Here is a 17,687-nt window from a genome sequence, read left to right as displayed (position 1 = left end):
ATAACTATAAGTTCAAAAATGTACCTCCCCTGAGGTATTATGCCACACAAGGAGCAAGCTGGAGGCAAGTTGGGCGTCTTTACTGCGAACTGGTCTGCTACTAGTGGCTAGTACAGGGATGTACAACTGGCGGCCCGGGCCAAACACCGAGTGGCCCTCTGATTACCTTTTTAAGAATATTCTTCTCTGCATTGTGTCAACTTTTTCATGACATTTTTTTGGTCTCTTCGCAAAGTCTTTAACTTACCTTTGGCCATTTTTTGTGCTGCCTCCAAAACAGTAATGGCTGCTGGGTAGGCCCTTCCACTGACTGCCAGCATGAAGGGGGTCATTCCACGTGCATCCCTTTAAAAGGAAATCAAAACAATTGAAATAAAGCAAAACTGTTCATATGACCTCAAAATCTGCTCAGCACAACAAAAAGTATTTTACTATTATTATGTCTATAAATGTAAAGAACCATACTTGGCAGACAGTAGTTCACGCAGATGTGGTCTTAGAACAACACTGTCACACATCAGCTTCAGTATAAGATGGGCATTGGCCTTCCTGTCCTTCGATTCAATAACAGATGGCTCTGTGGATGGTCCTGCTAAAATTGATAGGGGGTGATACACATCGAGAGAATCAGTAGGACAGAAGGGGTGACAATACATTTTTACATTCATTATTTTACAATCACTCTGGTCGCACCATTTCGGCACTATAGGCTGCCTTATAGAAGGGCCTCAACAGGACTTTGCAAAAAAAAAAAAAAAAAAAAAAGTATCATTACACCAACCAATCATAAGTTTGGTTAAACTTCAGCCATTGTTGTTGGAGTGATTCAAAATATGAAGTCATTCCATGGTATGGCGACATTGCAAAGTAAAGTTCATTAAATGCATGGAGACTTTGATAAATAGAGATGAAAAATCAATTTGTATGAAAAAGTCTCATGAAAAAGCAAACATCCGGGGGCAACCCAGGCCGTTACGGTGTGGAGCGAGGGTAATGGAAAAGCGCCTTTAGTGACCTGGTATGGTAGAAGTGCTCGGGCCCTGGCTGGTCCCAGTGGAGGCTGTGGTTAGTGAACCCATAGGTGGTGCTAAAATGAAGTCAATGTCACCCTCTGTAGAGACAAGATGGATCACTTCATGACTAAAATAATATATTTAACCTCATTCAGAATGTATGGGGTCAATTCTGTAATGTCCCAAAGCATAAAATAATGTAACTGCACGCTCTCGTACACTAAAAACCAAGCCCAGCACAAGTATTATTGTAAAACAGTATTAGGACTATAACATGGAAAAAAAGGCTAGTTAGATATAGATGATATCGATAGATGCCCTGCATTATTCCCTATGTACATTCCTCTTTGTTGTCAAATTCGGCAAGTGGTTACAATCTGTTGTCCGTTTGTAATGATGTTTGTTAAGCTGACCAATCATTCAACTTAGAGTCGAGAGACAAATGAAAATATATTGGACGTTTCAATCCACACCAAGTCAAAATTAAATAAAGCACGTTGTAGTACTTTGTGACCTTTTATTATTTAACACACTCACCAGGGTCCATGGGCGGCGGATCAGGGACCCAACTTGGTGGAGCAATTGGTGGCGACACAGGGTCCTGGTGGTCACTGGAGGATGGACCAGACTCATGACGGCCAAGGCCGGCAGCCCTGAGGGAGCGCCGCATCATTTCTCTCAGCCGAAGCCTGAAGACAAGACACGTTGCTATCATCTAAGATTTAAACTTTACACAGTCTAATGGCTTCAAACACAGATTTTCTCAAATTCTGACTTTTCTCAAACTCTGACTTTGTTGCATAGTTTCCCAACTTTAAGAATCAGACAAAAATAACCCAATTACACATTAAAGGGCAGTTAAAGTATTTCCCTCTCTTATTCAGGGATTTAGGACCGAGAGGAGTTGCTGTGAATGATGGAACCACAAATTCCACTTTGGACCAGAAAACTGAGGGCCAATGTTTGGCCATGAGCTCACGATCTTAAGATGAAACATGCTAGTTTTCTGCAGCAGGCCAATCATCCAAAAAGAGACTGTTTTGGAGTGGTTAAAGTCAAAGTCCAGACTTGAGTCAGACTGAAATGCTGTGACATGCTTTTTTTTTTCCCCTTTGAACAATCGAACACTTACCCTCTACTACTAGAGGAGCCAGTCCTATTTCCAGAGCTGTTGCTGGAGACAACAGAGATGGCATTTGCAATAGCCTCTACAGCAGATAAGCGCTCTGCAAATGTGTTTCGTTCTGACCTTTCAGCCTCTGAAAAATAATGATTATTTAGCATTAGTATGTGAAGCAGAAGAAAGCAAGCCATTGAAATAATGGGATGCTCACTCAAAGGAACAAAAGTCCTTGGAAAATGTTCTAAACATGAATGTATCCAAATGCCACAATAGGCTATATACCACAAATACATACACCCAATAAGATCTTTTCATAATCACTCTAAAAGGAGTGACTTTCAACGATCAAGTCTGATGTAATGAGACCGTGTTAGCGGGAGCATTAATACATGCATGATTCCATGTGCAATCGGATGACAAAGAAAAAAAAAGGGGGGGGGGGGGGGGTTGGCAAGCAGTCGACAAAATTGTAATCATAAAAGTGAGGCTTCGATGACAGATTATGTCCAATAATATGTGGCCAATTGCGATGCGTCCGAACACTGATGGGGTGGGCACGTGTGCCAATCTCATAGCAGCCCACGTTGGTGTGGTTATAGCTTTAGGAAAAAGTCACGTGACTGATACAACTGCTGTATTGCCCATCACTAGCTGTCACTGAGGCGTAAAAGAAAGCGCAAATGTCAACCAGCTGCATCATTGCCAAGTGACTCCCAGATCCTTTTGAGCACAATTCTTCCTTTGAAGGCATTCTTTAATACTAGGGTCGATCAAAATAGCTGACACAAGCGGGGCTAACCGCTATTCTTATCCACCACCAGCCTATATTCATACTCTTGGGCCCACACAAATGAATGAAGACTGGAAGTCTTGTTGAATAGACATTTTGTTGCTCTACAGAGCGTTACAATCTTGTGACAGTGGCAGTTGGTTAAGTCAAAAGTCTTCTGGGAGTTGGCCAATTGGAAGACGACAAGCCAAAAATGTGAACAGCAATTAGTCGAGTTGAAATTGATGCAGGCTATTAAAGTCAACTTGACGATGCATGCATAACACACCAGGCTTACCCTCCTCTTCTTTGGTTTCCTTGTTACTAACAGGGAAGCATACAGATACAGCAGCATGCAGAATGTTGCGATTTCCATCACAACGGTGGCCAAGTAGTGCACTGAGGGCATGGCTGCCCTGATCCAACAGAAAGGCCTGTTCAAGGTTCACCAGATACTGCCGACATGCTTCATAGTCACATCGCAAAACATGTTGCATCAGCGTCTGCTTCTAAATAAGAAATGGAGAAGGTTATCACACATTGAATGGCAAAACTTTAAAACAAAGACCAAGTGAAAAGCAGCTGGCTTCTAAGAAAAACGGAATATTGCAGAGCTAAATGTGAAATCTCATTTACCTCAACAGCCATAATGATAATAGCAGCTTTCTTTTTAATGGTGGAGTTCGAGGGCAGATTGGCAAGAGAGTGCACACCCATTCCCAGACTATTTATAGGTGGCAGATCGAGCCAATCGGGATCCCGAATTCCACCCGTGCAGTCTTTGGCCATTGGGTAAATGGTGCCATTTCCATCTCGAAGAATAATGGGAGATTCCTACAGGGAAAATGATTTCACATGATCAATCTATAAAAAGGCATGTAATCCTTTGGGTACACCATTTTACCTGTCCTGCAGTAAAGATGGCCACATTACGCTCATTCTGTCCTAGGAAAGCCATGTTGCTCGTCGGAAAGTTATTCTCCTGCTCAGCTTTGCCAGTGGCCAAGTCAAAGATACAGTACCTAACCCAATTTCCAGTTTTGAGTACTGCATGGACTCCTGCAAGACGGCAATATGTTTTACTGAAAGGAATTTTCTCTCTTGCATTAAACAAGCACAATTTGAATTACTTGGATGCTAGTACATAAACAAATGACAAACCTTTGGAATCAACATTAACAGCCAGGATCTCTGCCTTTTCTGGGATACAGAGCTTTTTGGGTGTGCGCTGAAAACAGTCAGGAACCTTTGGAGTTCCCCCAGTTTTGACCACCTGCCAAGACAAACCAAATGACATTAAATATTTCACTTGACATTGAATGGAAAGAGTCAGATTTGAGTGTTGTTCTTACCTGCAGCTCATCTATTCTGAGGAGCCTACAGTCCTGGAGCAATGAAGATGGGTCAGAGTCCGGGGGGGCAGTAGTGCTCTGGTTGCTCACACTGCTAGTTGTCCCTGGAAACTTCACCGCAACATATGCACCATCTACTTTCAGCACCTAGGCACCAGGTGAGAATAGAATAGAAATGTGTTCAAATGGGCCTTCATTGTGTAGAACCATGGATAGCCCAAAGACAACTGATCTCTTAAGGTACTTGCTATTACAGTCCATCTTGAAAACTATTTACACTACAGCGGCTTACTTCTACAAACACACCCATTATGACAAGGAAAATATTTAATTTCAAGTATTCACAGCGATTGCCCAAAATATTTAACAGCCCTAAGTTGTTTTGATGATACCACAGGTTTGGCACACCAATCTTGAGGCAGCTTCGGTCAAGATTCTAGTGTGTGTAGAATTTTGATTTAATTGTTTCCATTTAATCTCGATACATTGAATCCATGGTAGAATAATGCTGCAATGTGCTGTGAATACTTCCCGGATGCACACTGTACATGCAAAACATTCAATACATCACAACCTTTTATGTACTGACCTTTCCCACAGGGACGTTTTTAACATCTTCTACAAACACCACCTCACGAAGAGGCCATTGTTCTTCATTCACTTTTTCCTCTTCCTTTGGGGCTGGGGTGGAGCGCCTTCGCTCTGCAAGTTTTACACAATAATAAATTTTAGCGCATGCAGCAAATTTAAACAAGACATTATTATCTGTGATGATTTTTTTAATCTTTTTTTACAGGGGAGTGTAATTATGCAATGACTGACTGGTAATGTTGATTAAATACAATATATATATTACGGTCCGGGGGAAAAATGTATTTCCCATGAAGTAAATTATTTTATGGTAAATGAAAGTGTGTTTCCCCTGGGACTTTCATACGACAGTAGTTGAATCATTTTAAGCTACTTCTGTATATTTACTGTACTATATTTAAGAAGAGTGGGTTTGGATCAAACTGTTGTATGTTTATGGTTTATCTATATTACTAGAGCTCATGATCATAATTTTTAGGGGAGTGTCAGTTATTCGCAAAAACTTGCTATGCCATGCGAATACCGGGGCACCAGCATTTTCTTTCTTAATGATTCATACACAGGTATACATACATACATACACACTACTGAAGAGTAAGAGCCAGCGGTAAATTTGGAAAACAAGAAGCTGATGAAAACCCATGCACCACCTGTTTCAAAGTCATGTGAGAACACAGTGAGACGGATGCGGAGGCTGGAAGTCAGGGAAAGAAGCCAAAAAATGACAACTCGAGAAAAAGCTGAGGTCAATCGGGAGATGCATACTGTATGGCAGTGAAGCACTGCTTGCGATGGACGAGGTATCGCTGCATGTGGAAGCTGGGGAAGGAGGCGGGCCCATCTCAGTCTTCACCAACTCTGACTTGCTTTCAGGCCTAATGGGAATAATAACTGTTAGATTCATTGAATCTAGGTGATTTATTTTATTCCTATAACTTACAGACACTCACAGGTCAAAACAAATTTGCGTTTGTTTGCTGTAAAATGGGGGATACAATGAAACTGACTTTGTTTCTTGGGTTTTAGTGGTCTTCTCCATGTTCTTTAGGCTCTCTGGCGAGCGCAGCTGAAACCTGCAGCTGTCATTCATGTTCCACACAGACTCCAATAGGACACCAACTTTGGGAATCCCTGCATTTACTGAAAAGGCCACTGCCCCAGCATGGTAGAGAGGGTTATTCCTCAGGCATACCTAAAGAAAGATAAAAAAAAAAAAATGTTCTAGTTGTAACAATTAATATATTAAAACAAGCACTCCAGTTCCAGTTCAATAACTTGCAATTTTTTTGCGTATCCACCAAAGTAAAAAAAAAAAACTCAATCATAAATTGTACAACTTTTTGGCATGATTATGACGGGGTTATAACCAGAGGTACAATACCCAAAGGATGGAGATCTCAATACGTGGCAGTTCATAGAATGGTTGGCCTAAAATAATTGATGGTATAATGTGACTGTGAAGTGTGAAAAGTATGCCTTTTCTTCAAACTGATCTAGACATCAAGGCAGAGATAGCTACTGAATTTCCAACATAAGTAATATGTATTCAATAAAATTCTATGTGGACTGCAGCAGAGTCATAACAAGAATAACAATATCAATAAAACAAGATCTTACTTGGGTTCCCACAGTGATGTTGGGTATTGAGGAAATGCCAGCACTAGACTTTGGCTTTTTATTCTTGGCCCTGGCCTTTTCAAGCATTTTCTTCCGTTGACTAAAAGGCACAACACCCCTGCAAACAGATGACACACCACCAATATTTAGGCCTTACTTCAATTCCTATACAAGCAGGAAAATCCTAAGGACATTTTTCATTGCAGTTCTTAATGCTCAATTTGGATTTTTGGGTGAAATCAGATTTTGTTTTTCCCAGTAAGTGTCCATATTAAATGCACCCTCCGTCTGATGTGTGAAAATATTTCATGGAGACGTCACACCATTGCCACGCCGCAAGTCTACGAGATCAAACCCCAAGAAAAGAGGTAAGCCATGGCATTTAGCAAGCTGAGCCAGTCGACAGTTGGGGGGGGAGGGGGGGACGTGCTTGTCAGCCTCCTTGAATGGTTGAAAATGGGTGGATTAGTCTAAAAAATTTTTATTCCACAAGCATAGTAGGATTCTGAATACAGTGTTTACACTAGTTGGGGAACAGAGAACATATTCCAGCAAAGAAAATGTCTTGACTTTCGCTTTAATATGACTGTATATTAAAAGGTAAGGTGTTCTCACCACCAGTAGAGGCCATTCTCTAACTGTGCACAAGTGTAGAGTGCACAGCAGTAGAGGGACACCATTCGCTCTCCCTGAAGTTCAGGAAAAGCTTGGGCAGTGTGCTCAAGCTTAGCGGCAACTGTACTTAGTGTGTCATCAACCCAAGTTGCCACCTATACAACACACAAAAAGGAAGGATTTATGAATTTCTTACTGTATGCAATTGAACACAGTAAGCCACTTAATAGGTCCATATTTTAAAAAGCCATACACCTGAACCTCGAATGGGGTCGATGACCAGACCACGTTAGAAAGTCGCGTAGGATCGAAGCAAGTAAAAATCGAGATTTGGGTGTATGTGTATACCTTGTTGGTCTCTGTTGCTACAGTGGCTCTGATACTATTGGCTGACAATAAGGTGATCCTCTCGTTGGCCAGCCCCAGGAAAGACACACGTGGATGATGAATGGAAGGGTTCTGATGAGAAAAATGGGTGATAGTGATTTCATACGTTTAAGTACGTTCAAAGCATGTCACAAATGTATTTCCTGTGATCGAGCATTGTGAAATTATGTTCAATTGCTGACCTGGGCATTCCTGTAGGGCTCTGGTTCATTCCATTTCCATTGATAAAGTTCTCCCTTAGAGCTGACAGCCACCAACTCAGAGAACATGGCCCCAATGCTGACAAATTTCACACCATCCTGAAGGGGGGGGGGGAACACAATGTTAGAATGCACATACATTTTTACCATTTCATTTAGAACAAGCATGTTATGACCTTTTATCTGAAATTGTTTTTTTAAAAAAAGCCTCATTCTACAATGGATTAATCTCAAAATGTCCGCAGGGTGTCTCTGCTGACACAAGCAATTTTGTGACACTATGACATCATAATCATTATTGCTACACTAGAGCTAAGCAAATAGGGACAACATTTTGTATCCCGATAACAGTATACTCGTTTTTTTTCTCGTTTTCTTTTTTATAAAACATAATTCAAACAAAAAAACACGAATAAAATATCAATTAAAATATAATTAACACCAAAGTGAGTGTGTCCAAGTAAAGACTCAAGGATGAATTAAAATAAATACAACAATGAGATGCCTTCAAGTAACATTGTTTACCTTCATAATATTGTAATGTCTGGTTATTGTTACTTCCCTACTAAAAAACAAACAATACTAATGCTACATCACTGAAAACATTAAACATGGATGTTATATTTGCAACTGTTCTTAATACTTACAATAAAAAGGCAGGGGGGGAAAAGAGGTAAACACGGAAAAAGAGAAAAGGGGTAAAAATGTGCCAATAATTATTGTTCATAGAATGTCGGACCATATTAGAGATGTAACTGTGCCAATAACTGATGGTCATGAAATGGCGATAAAAACCGCCTTGGGTTAGAGTCATCGTATGAAATATCATATTACGGGCACAACACAAATAATTGTGTGCGCTCCTCCTACCTTGTCAGGCCACCATTGCAGCTCCTCTCCAAGGGAAACGGGGCTCTGAACTGGGATGCTCTTCTTGTCCAAGCAGGGTTCTCCATCACGGCTAGTGGATCCTCTCTCCGTGTCGAACGAGGCACCATCCAGCCATCGGCGCTCACGTAATCTCAACACAGACTCGCGTTCACGCAACAGCTCAGAGTCGCGCTCTAAGGGAAGAAGGAGAACTGGTATGCAATAAGGTCACACCAGTGGGATAGAAGTAAGCCACTCTCTGGGAAAGACCCGTCAACAGAATTTAAGAATAGAGAACTATTTAAGATCCTTAAGAATCAGTATTGCAAATCAAAATTAAAGTGCTCAAGATTGGGTAAAAGACTATAGTTATAGGTGAGTCATTTGACACGCTCTCATGTTAAAAATGCCAGAAGATAAGGACATAAGGATTGGCAGAGAAACCATGCAGTGGACTTGGCCTTTTTATTTTTAAAGGATAAACTTGAGAACTTAAATATTTATTTTTTTAGGCAGTTGGGCATAGCGGGCCTTTCTCAGAGAGCTCATATTTTGTACTGCAGCCATGCACCATATACGTGACACCAACCACGTATCGCTTTTGACACCAAACATTCATGTTACAGACCAAGATGAATAGGCCGAGGGGATGATAATTAAGCTCAGGCCATTTAAAAATAAACAACTCAGCTCAAGCCATTGTATTACTTTTGCATAAGGGGATGGGCAATTACATCACAATATTTGTTGGAAATATCATGAAATTAATAGTTATGAAAATTGAAATGCTGCTGGGATTTAAGCTTGCAAGCAATAGCGTTCCTTAGTAATATGGTGGCAAAATATGTCTTGATATTTGCTTTGTGAAAATCTGAGAATGTAAACATTGACTGTGTAACAAGATATATGTGGAAAGAAATAGAGGAGTCTGCTCATTATGACAGGTAAATATAGTGTCAACACCCTAAAAATCCCTACACATCTCTACACTAACTATTGCGCTGGTAGCACGGATTGCTAACATTTGCAAAATATTTGTTGTAATAAGATTTCTGTTTGTCGGTTAGTGTATTTTATGACTTATAAAAAAAGACAAGACATGTAAGCGATACAATGCAAAAACCTAACATCAGTAAAAAGCGGTGAAATAATAGAGGAAAGCTTGACTTCAAATTCATTTGATATGTACTATTCAACAAATTACTAGAGGATACAAACTAAAACGTTTTTGATAACATTAAAAAACATTTGAACATTTTTTTAAACACTTTAAAACTGATCACAAAAACGTTAACATTTTTACAGACAACTAATATTTCTATTTATATCCAGAACTTTACAAAAGTCTTAGGGAACCAAAACATTTGTTAGCAAAGTGATTTCACACCTATTACTCTTCTTGATATATGTCAGCTTCTATAAATTGATAGAAAGGTCATATTATTTACATATCCGTGGCTTTTAACATGTACTGCATTGAGAGACTTTATTTCTGTTTGGGTTTGAAATGCCCGACTGTAATAGTTAGTCACGTTCCTATTACGACCCTGTTTGTTTGAGCCACCAAAATTGAGTGTATTATAAACAATAATGCAAATATTAATTAATCAAAAGCATCTGCCTGTTATATAGTGCAAGTGATCCAAGTGATAACCCGGGGACACACAGTACATCCGTTTCCGCGTTTAAAGCCAGCAATCATTTACCAATAATGGTTGACCTGACCGGCCATATGCTGTACATATTGTGTTTTAAAAGAGTCATATCTCGTAGGATTTTTAATTGAGCATGGAACGCATGACCAGTTGCAGGCAGCCTTCCTTACCTTTTGTTTTACAAGAGTCATATCTAGTAGGATAGTTCATTGAGCATGGAACACGTCACCAGTTGCAAGCAGCCTTCCTTACTTTTTGTACCATGTCAAATAATTATATATTGTGGACACGCCCTAGTTTCCATTTTCAGTATGTTTGCCTTGAGACTTTTCGATAGAAGTATCACACGTGTCACTTGTTCAATTTCCATTTATGGTTGATGAACTAACTCATTTGAAGCCGAGTTGTCAACACCTTTCCTGTGCTAAAATGTTGTAAATGCATTATAGAGGTACCTCTGGATGATCCTAGGCGGGACAGAGAGGATCGCCGAAAAGAGGGGTATCCATAGTAACTTATGTCCTCAGAGAACATAGCATCTGCATCAATAATCACACTGGGGTGGGCTGAGTGAATGTCTGCATCCAATAAGGACATCAGGTCCTCTGCTTGGAACAAAGGAAAAAAGACTGGGGGTTAAAATTATTTTCACGACAAAACAATCTTCAAATTCTTTCCATGTACCCCAATATTGTTGCATAAGTGAAATGTGTTGTTTCCCAGGGACAAAACGTAAACATAAGCAGAAATAAAACCATTTCTGTTCCCATCTCCGGTTTTAAGATTGAATGACATACCTCCAGGGAGGTAGGACTCGCTGGCTGTATCATCTCCATCATCTCCATCTTCATCATCTCTGCTCAGCAGGTTGTTGACAGCCAGGTTGACGTCCAAGTTGGTTCTCTGGAGTTCCCGAATGATCACGCTCCTCGATTTCCCCTGAAGGACGACTTGGGCCTGAAAATAAATAATGGAACATCATAAGCAGTCGTCAAGATTATCGCACATTTAGTGACGACAGTGAGCTCCAGATTAATAGGCAAGTAGGATTTAAGTCAAATTTGTCTCTTTTTTTGGAGAGGTTTCAGGATATGTTGTTTGTCCTGTCAATTTAAATGACTAATATCCGTCTGACATGGTTGAGATGTTTTAAAATGAATGAAAGATTAATTGTACCTGGGATATGAGTTCTTCAGGGATGACTGAGGCTGGTATGACTGGTTGAGGCTGGCTACCAAGAAGACCTGATCCCCGATCTCTTCCAGTGCGGATCACCCTGGTCTGCCGGCGGGAGTCACGAGCTGCCGTTGATGACCTGCCAGAAGTGCCTCCACTGCCACTTCCACCTCCGCCCCCTCCTCCACCTCCTCCTCCTCCTCCACCCCCTCCTCCACTCCCTCCACTCCCACTGGCACCCCCAGCTGTTCCACCCCCACCTGCTGCACCACCACTTCCAGCTCCGCCACTGCCTCCATTTACACCAGAGCTCCAGCGACTCCTGCACAACATAACGAGACTGTCAAAGTACTACACACAGAAGAACAAAAGAAATGCATGTGTGATTTATAACTCCTACATTAATTCTTTGAAAGGCCAAGTTGATTAATTTTAATATCTAACAATACTGGAGTTTGTGAGGCAAATTATCATCATCAATACATGAATTAATTCAATGTGTCAAGACACAGTGCCGACTGGTGAACAGCTTTTTGTTCCCCTTTGATGGCTATACTGGAGCAATCTCCAACAGTTGTATGGCAGCAAATGTGACAAGGGAATACACCACGATCCAGCTGTAACAACCGAGCTGCGGTCCATACGTTGAAAGTTTATTGGACCGTTTGTCTCTGACAACCCTGCCAGAACTTACCCAAGGGTGTTGCCTGCCAGTCTGCCCAGTGTGTCAGAACCAGACAGAAACCAGGGAGGATCACTCGTCCTGCCTGGCCTGGAGCTCCTTCCTGTCCCTGAACCAGTGCTCAACTTTGAACTGGAAACAAAAAAACGGGAAATCGGTTACAAGCCTGGAAGTGTCCCACTTGATTTTTTAATACCTGGTTACAAAGAAAGTAAAATTATCCCAGGTATACAGCAAATGACAGGCTCGTGATCCATTTGTTACAGTATTACGCTATTCAAATAAAGGGGTATGTTGGAGACTAGCTTGGCAACACCCTTGGGTATCAGAATTGGATGCCACACATTTTTCAAACTACTTGGGTAGGGCCTTGGGGCTGCGGCGGCTTTCTCCTATTTCAAGATATACGATGCCTGTTTGCATGTAACTTTGTCGGTTTGTTTAAAATGTCAAATACTCTTGTGACACTGAATTCTAAGGATAAATGTAGAACCCCAAACGCACAGAGGGCAAACAAGGGGAAGTAGGAGAGTGGCTCTGTCGAACAACACAAACCAAATAACAGCTTATTTAAGGCAAATTGCAGCCATTTGGGCAAGTATAAATAAATAAATAAAAATAGAACAGTAAGTCTGGTTGAAGTAACTATCAACTGTTAACCTTAGCAAATTCTAAATATTTTCCAACATACAAGCCAAGTTGAGATAAAACAATAAAAAAAAGAAAACTCACCCATCACCGCCCTCCGGTTTGCTCAGCTCCAGGCGATCAGGCTGAACAGCAAAGCTGATTCTACACACACGTCCATCCTAAGATAAGATTTATTTTGACAATTAGCGGCAGGGAAGTGCAGATCTTCAAGTTGGGTAGTGAAGTACACTTTCAAATGTGAAATGACGCTTTTCAGATCCTCAAATAACTCCTGCCAGAACCAATGGTTCTCCAACAAATAGCGATCATTTTGGCAACTTCAAGCAAGAATGAAAACCAAAGAACTGTAGAAGTGGGAGTTGGAACAGACATAAGGACAAAGTTGAATGTGTTGCTAAATCAAATCAGATATCACACATTTAATATATTTTATGTCTTAATTGGGCAACTAATAATGTGTATCAAGTAATATCTCAAAACAGCATTACCTCTAGAAGAAACCCAGCATGGTTTGGCCCAACAACACATTGTTTCAATGTGGCCTGCTCCAGGAGGTTAAGATGTGGATGACTGCATTTATACACAAAAACAAGTCAATTAACAATATTATACAAGAATTAAATGTGTTCAAGTTACAATATAAAAAAAACAACCCACCTAATGAAACTATATTTGTTTAGTTTCTCGGAAACTTCACGGAGCCTATAAAGAAAAGACAGCAATAGTTGATCAGGAAAGATAGCTCAGTGATGTGTGGAATCAGACAAAAAAAAAATATCAACACGCAGCATTACAGTTTGAAGCACTTGTATCACAAGCAGCAGCGCTGCTAACATATTGTATAGAAATTCACTTGTAGAAAAATATTTAGAAATTTCAACACAACAAAGACGCCTTCCCCGACAGCCGGCAACAAAATAATTTTGACGGAGATTGGTTTTACAAATATTAGACATGCAGCTGTGAAACAAAGCAAGAACTATTTTGTGCATGAATGCTAGATTTATTTTAATTGGCCAATTAGTCTGTAATTAAAAATTCATGTCCGTTGGGCCCTTGCCAATACAAACTGTTAAAGAAAAACTATTTATCATTCCAAAGACAATGCGAGCGTTAGCAAGTTTGCCCCTTTGTTGCAACCCTAAAATGGCAGAACATGCAAAACATTTCTGCAGTAAAAAACAACCTTATTGCTCTAGTCCCGCAAAACAACTTTGAATTCCCCCCATTTCGTATCCAAAAAAATAAAACAAGTGGAATGAGAGAGTGAAACAACCACTTAATGCTTATATAAATTTTTCCTATCCAGTCTAAATGGTGTTTGGTAAATATCCCTGGCTTCGATACTACGAGAGCGTGTGGAACAAAAAGGATAAACAAAATGTTTGTTTTATGTTTTTATTTGAGTACCCCTAGTCTAAAAATACCCTTTTCCCATCCAGAGTAGCAAAAATGAGCAATACCCTATTGGGTTTATAAATCAATTTATCATCAGCTAAGATTTGACATTTGCTTCGACCCAAATGTAATTTTCCTGTAAAGACATATTTTCAAGGACAGAAATAGAAATGATTCAAGGTATCATTCACCATAAGCTACACTTCAACGAGTCATGACTGTTTGTATTCCAACAGTTCGCGTCATAACATTTATTCTCTGACAAATAAAGCTGTCATTAGCAGATAACTGATGTCTTAGCATTGGACATTATATTCTGGCGATGAAATTTCACTTTACACCGCTGACCTTGGTCCTCGATTTGCCTCGAGTACTAACTATCAGCTGACACCCCAAGTGGAGTGGAGTGTGCAGCGGTGCCACCGTCTGTAGCATCTTATCAAACACATACGTGATTCTTTTCTTTTTAAATATCTGTAACAATCAATATGGCCATAACGAGGAAGAAAGAGTTTTCAAAATACGGACAGCTTAATGAGCATTAAATTAACTGTAAACCAGCATAGTAAGTGAAACCCACCTCTCACACCGTCATAGCATAAAACAAAAGGAGGTTGCAAATTTGAACGCTAGGGCACAGAGACAAACTCTGTCCAGCTAGGTTAGCAAAAGAAAGAAAAAAAAGGGGGTGTCTACCGTTGACATAGATATAGAGGGTGATCCTAGTGAATAAAAGCCAGCTATACTGACCTAAAGAGGAAAAGTATTACAAAGATTGTCATATCAAAATTTATTATTAAAGCACTTGGCACAAGGATGGTGTGAATGAGGTGCTATGTAAATTATACAATTGGAATTTTCATTTGTCGGACTATGATGAGTTCTTCAGAAAAGCGTGAACGTAATTGATTGCTGTCAACTCAAATAGACTTTGGGAGTAGGTACGAGCTCTAACGCTAGACAGAAATGTCCCGTTATCAATCACATAATCAGGCCTGATCACGTCATTTTCAGCTAATCTTAATCAGGGGAAAAGATTGAGCGTTTACAAATGTTTTTGTTTTTGTTTGTTTATATTTTATAGGAGCCAAAAACACAACAAAATAACCCAGAGGTGAACGGACATTGCCAAAAGAACAAATACATACTGTGTGATGTAACAACGATATTGTCTGCAGTATGGAAATATTTTAATGTGGAAAGTGGAGTCAATGCAATGGCAACTTGCAATGGGTTTAAATTGAGCATTTCGTGTGGCAGAAAGAATGAAGCTGCGTGTAGCTTGAAGCAACTAATTTAATACACCACATAAACATATGTGCAAAAAAACCCAAAGGATTTAAATGTTTTACTTGGTTTAAGCAACTGCTCAAGCCATAAATTAGGTTTCGTGTTGGGATAAATTAAAATAACCTCTATGGTCTTTTTCCCCTCATTGCCGAGGTATCGGATCGGGACATGGTATCGACAGCTCCTCAAAATCAGAGAACTCGTGCTCGTGTGCAAAAAAAGATGTAATTAGGACGTCCCTAATACTGGGCAGTGTGTTTTGTTTCATTCATGTACTTTAGCTATTATCTATTTTACACTAAATTAAAACCACTTTTATGTTTTTATTCGAGTGCCCCCAGTCTAAAAAACATACATTTTTGTCTCCAGAGTAGCAAAGATGAGCAATACCCCATTGGGTTTATAAATCAATTCATCATCAGCTAAGGTTTGACATTTGCTACGAGCCAAATGTAATTTTCATTGTACGGTAAAGGTCTCGAAGTACTATGATGCAACCATGAGTATGTCATTTCCTCGAATAGGCTATCATGTGCAGTATAATTCACTATTAATATATTAGCCAGTTGGTAGAATAGCAAACACCGAAACAAAATAGTGTCACTAGTTGAAATGAATAGACTTTGGTAGCGAACAAACATATTACACAAGATTATCTCTTCGGTCTTGGGTGCCGTGAAATCACTTCGCTACATACAATAAGCGTTTGAGAATGTTTAAAACTCGGGTCATAGAAAAAAAATAAGGACACGAAGGACGAAGGCTAACGATCGCCCGAACCACCACCCCCCATACGTCAGGAAAGCCCCTGAAATGGAAATGTCTCGCGTTGACAAAAGCGTGGAAGTGTGGAACCTTGTTAGCATTAGCCTTGAGCTGACTAGCCTAACGTTAGCTTCTTCATTGATGTGGATTATCGACAAGACAGTGAAGACACGCACAATAGAAATCTTGTAACCCGTCAAAATGGATCGGGTGTAATGTAGAGGTAAATGTGGTGCATTCTGGATAAGGACGTGTTTAACGAGCTTTATTCGACCTCTTTTTTCTTTTACCCCATCCCCCAACCCGCATTGTCCATCTCAACTTTGACTGCGAGCCAATCCTTCCAGAGATGCAGGCAGCTAGCGTTAGCCCTTTCCGTGCTCGCTAACGTAAGGTAAACGGGTTAGCAAGCAGCTGGCGGCGGACTGGCATACCGCTTGTATAGATAGAGCAAAAAGCTATGAGGATTGTTCGGAATACCAGGCCTAGTCTCGCCGCTACAGTAATGGGGCGTTTTACTTATTTGGGGAATCATTGCCACACATGACAGCGTCAAGCGTTCACAAAGCGTAACCCCAACACTATATAACATAAGCCGCTAAAATAGACGGTATAGAATTATTTCCCAAGGGCCACGACAAAATACCTGTCATTGAGCTGATCCTCAGTCCCGGGCAACGGGTGAACCACGAAGTGTATAGATGTCATGGGGGCAATCCTAAATCACACCCAGGCGTGCGAAAGATATGGTAGTTGTTGTTCTTTCGACTACTGTCTATTTTCGGATTCATAGGAATCGTTTAATGGTGAGAAAACTCGAGTTTAGAGCACAGCCTCCTCACCAACATGCCGCCATCTTAACTCTAGCAAGCTTCTTGTGTGTGTGTTGATGAGAGAACATGCACGCGCCCTGCTGGTTGGAGCGCGAGCACCAAACAGGAAACGTGTTACACTGCTGTTAACGGGATTGGATTCAGTACTAAAAGCCCCTCACTATTCTACGTCCAAAAATAATATTACTTTAGAAGCCATTCCATACAGCCATTTTCTATCCAGCTTGTCCTTACGATGCTGTTCTGATCTCTCCTGTTCTGGTCCAGAGGACTGATCGGTTCAAATTTGAACCCTTTTACCATTTGACTGCATTGACTGTCATTCCCCGAAATTTGATGACTTTTCTTCAAAATTTCCACAATAGATGCATTGTAATTGACTGGTATCCATTTTCAGACCCACCATAGCCTATCATACAGGTGTCAAACCCAAGGCCCAGGGGCCAGATCCTGGGCGGCACTTTATTTTATGCGGCCCGTAGAAGCAAATCTTATGCATCAACTTCCATGATTCTTGCAAAAATCTACCAAAATTCCCAATGTCATTTGTAGAAATTATATTGCAAGCACCTTTTGTTACCAAAAGAATCTGCAGTGATTTAAGAGCTTTTGGAGGCTGAGGTTTACAGAAAACTGGTTATAGGGCCGGTGAAAAACTTAATACTTACTGCGCTGTAATTACACAAAATCTGCAAAATAA

At 40.4% G+C, this 17,687-nt stretch overlaps 1 protein-coding gene across 16 annotated transcripts in view; it reads right to left on the bottom strand.

Moving 5' to 3' along the window:
• Positions 1 to 17,042, bottom strand: part of ubr5 (ubiquitin protein ligase E3 component n-recognin 5) — a 31,038-nt gene extending 13,996 nt beyond the window's left edge. For 4 of the 16 annotated variants that reach the window (XM_037275050.1, XM_037275058.1, XM_037275059.1 and 1 more), the window contains exons 1-26: positions 16,801 to 17,042; positions 13,359 to 13,403; positions 13,190 to 13,271; positions 12,783 to 12,859; positions 12,063 to 12,182; positions 11,369 to 11,690; positions 10,990 to 11,149; positions 10,648 to 10,800; positions 8,538 to 8,749; positions 7,650 to 7,766; positions 7,429 to 7,539; positions 7,081 to 7,235; positions 6,466 to 6,583; positions 5,799 to 6,040; positions 5,614 to 5,723; positions 4,847 to 4,959; positions 4,258 to 4,404; positions 4,067 to 4,178; positions 3,810 to 3,964; positions 3,542 to 3,739; positions 3,195 to 3,414; positions 2,146 to 2,272; positions 1,551 to 1,702; positions 1,016 to 1,111; positions 466 to 592; positions 248 to 345 (exon numbers count right to left, since the gene is read on the bottom strand). In XM_037275050.1, coding sequence (XP_037130945.1) covers positions 248 to 345; positions 466 to 592; positions 1,016 to 1,111; positions 1,551 to 1,702; positions 2,146 to 2,272; positions 3,195 to 3,414; positions 3,542 to 3,739; positions 3,810 to 3,964; positions 4,067 to 4,178; positions 4,258 to 4,404; positions 4,847 to 4,959; positions 5,614 to 5,723; positions 5,799 to 6,040; positions 6,466 to 6,583; positions 7,081 to 7,235; positions 7,429 to 7,539; positions 7,650 to 7,766; positions 8,538 to 8,749; positions 10,648 to 10,800; positions 10,990 to 11,149; positions 11,369 to 11,690; positions 12,063 to 12,182; positions 12,783 to 12,859; positions 13,190 to 13,271; positions 13,359 to 13,403; positions 16,801 to 16,862 — 3,631 coding nt within the window. In that variant the 5' untranslated portion in view covers positions 16,863 to 17,042. The remainder of the gene's footprint in view (positions 1 to 247; positions 346 to 465; positions 593 to 1,015; positions 1,112 to 1,550; positions 1,703 to 2,145; positions 2,273 to 3,194; positions 3,415 to 3,541; positions 3,740 to 3,809; positions 3,965 to 4,066; positions 4,179 to 4,257; positions 4,405 to 4,846; positions 4,960 to 5,613; positions 5,724 to 5,798; positions 6,041 to 6,465; positions 6,584 to 7,080; positions 7,236 to 7,428; positions 7,540 to 7,649; positions 7,767 to 8,537; positions 8,750 to 10,647; positions 10,801 to 10,989; positions 11,150 to 11,368; positions 11,691 to 12,062; positions 12,183 to 12,782; positions 12,860 to 13,189; positions 13,272 to 13,358; positions 13,404 to 16,800) is intronic. The other 12 variants (XM_037275052.1, XM_037275061.1, XM_037275065.1 and 9 more) reach the window with 10 other exon arrangements.
• Positions 17,043 to 17,687: the final 645 nt, after the last annotated feature.

This window comes from Syngnathus acus, chromosome 16 (assembly GCF_901709675.1).
Source record: "Syngnathus acus chromosome 16, fSynAcu1.2, whole genome shotgun sequence".
Taxonomy (NCBI): Eukaryota; Metazoa; Chordata; class Actinopteri; order Syngnathiformes; family Syngnathidae; genus Syngnathus; species Syngnathus acus.
Note: the sequence above shows the minus strand (reverse complement) of the source record. Positions and strands in the feature narration are given on the sequence as shown.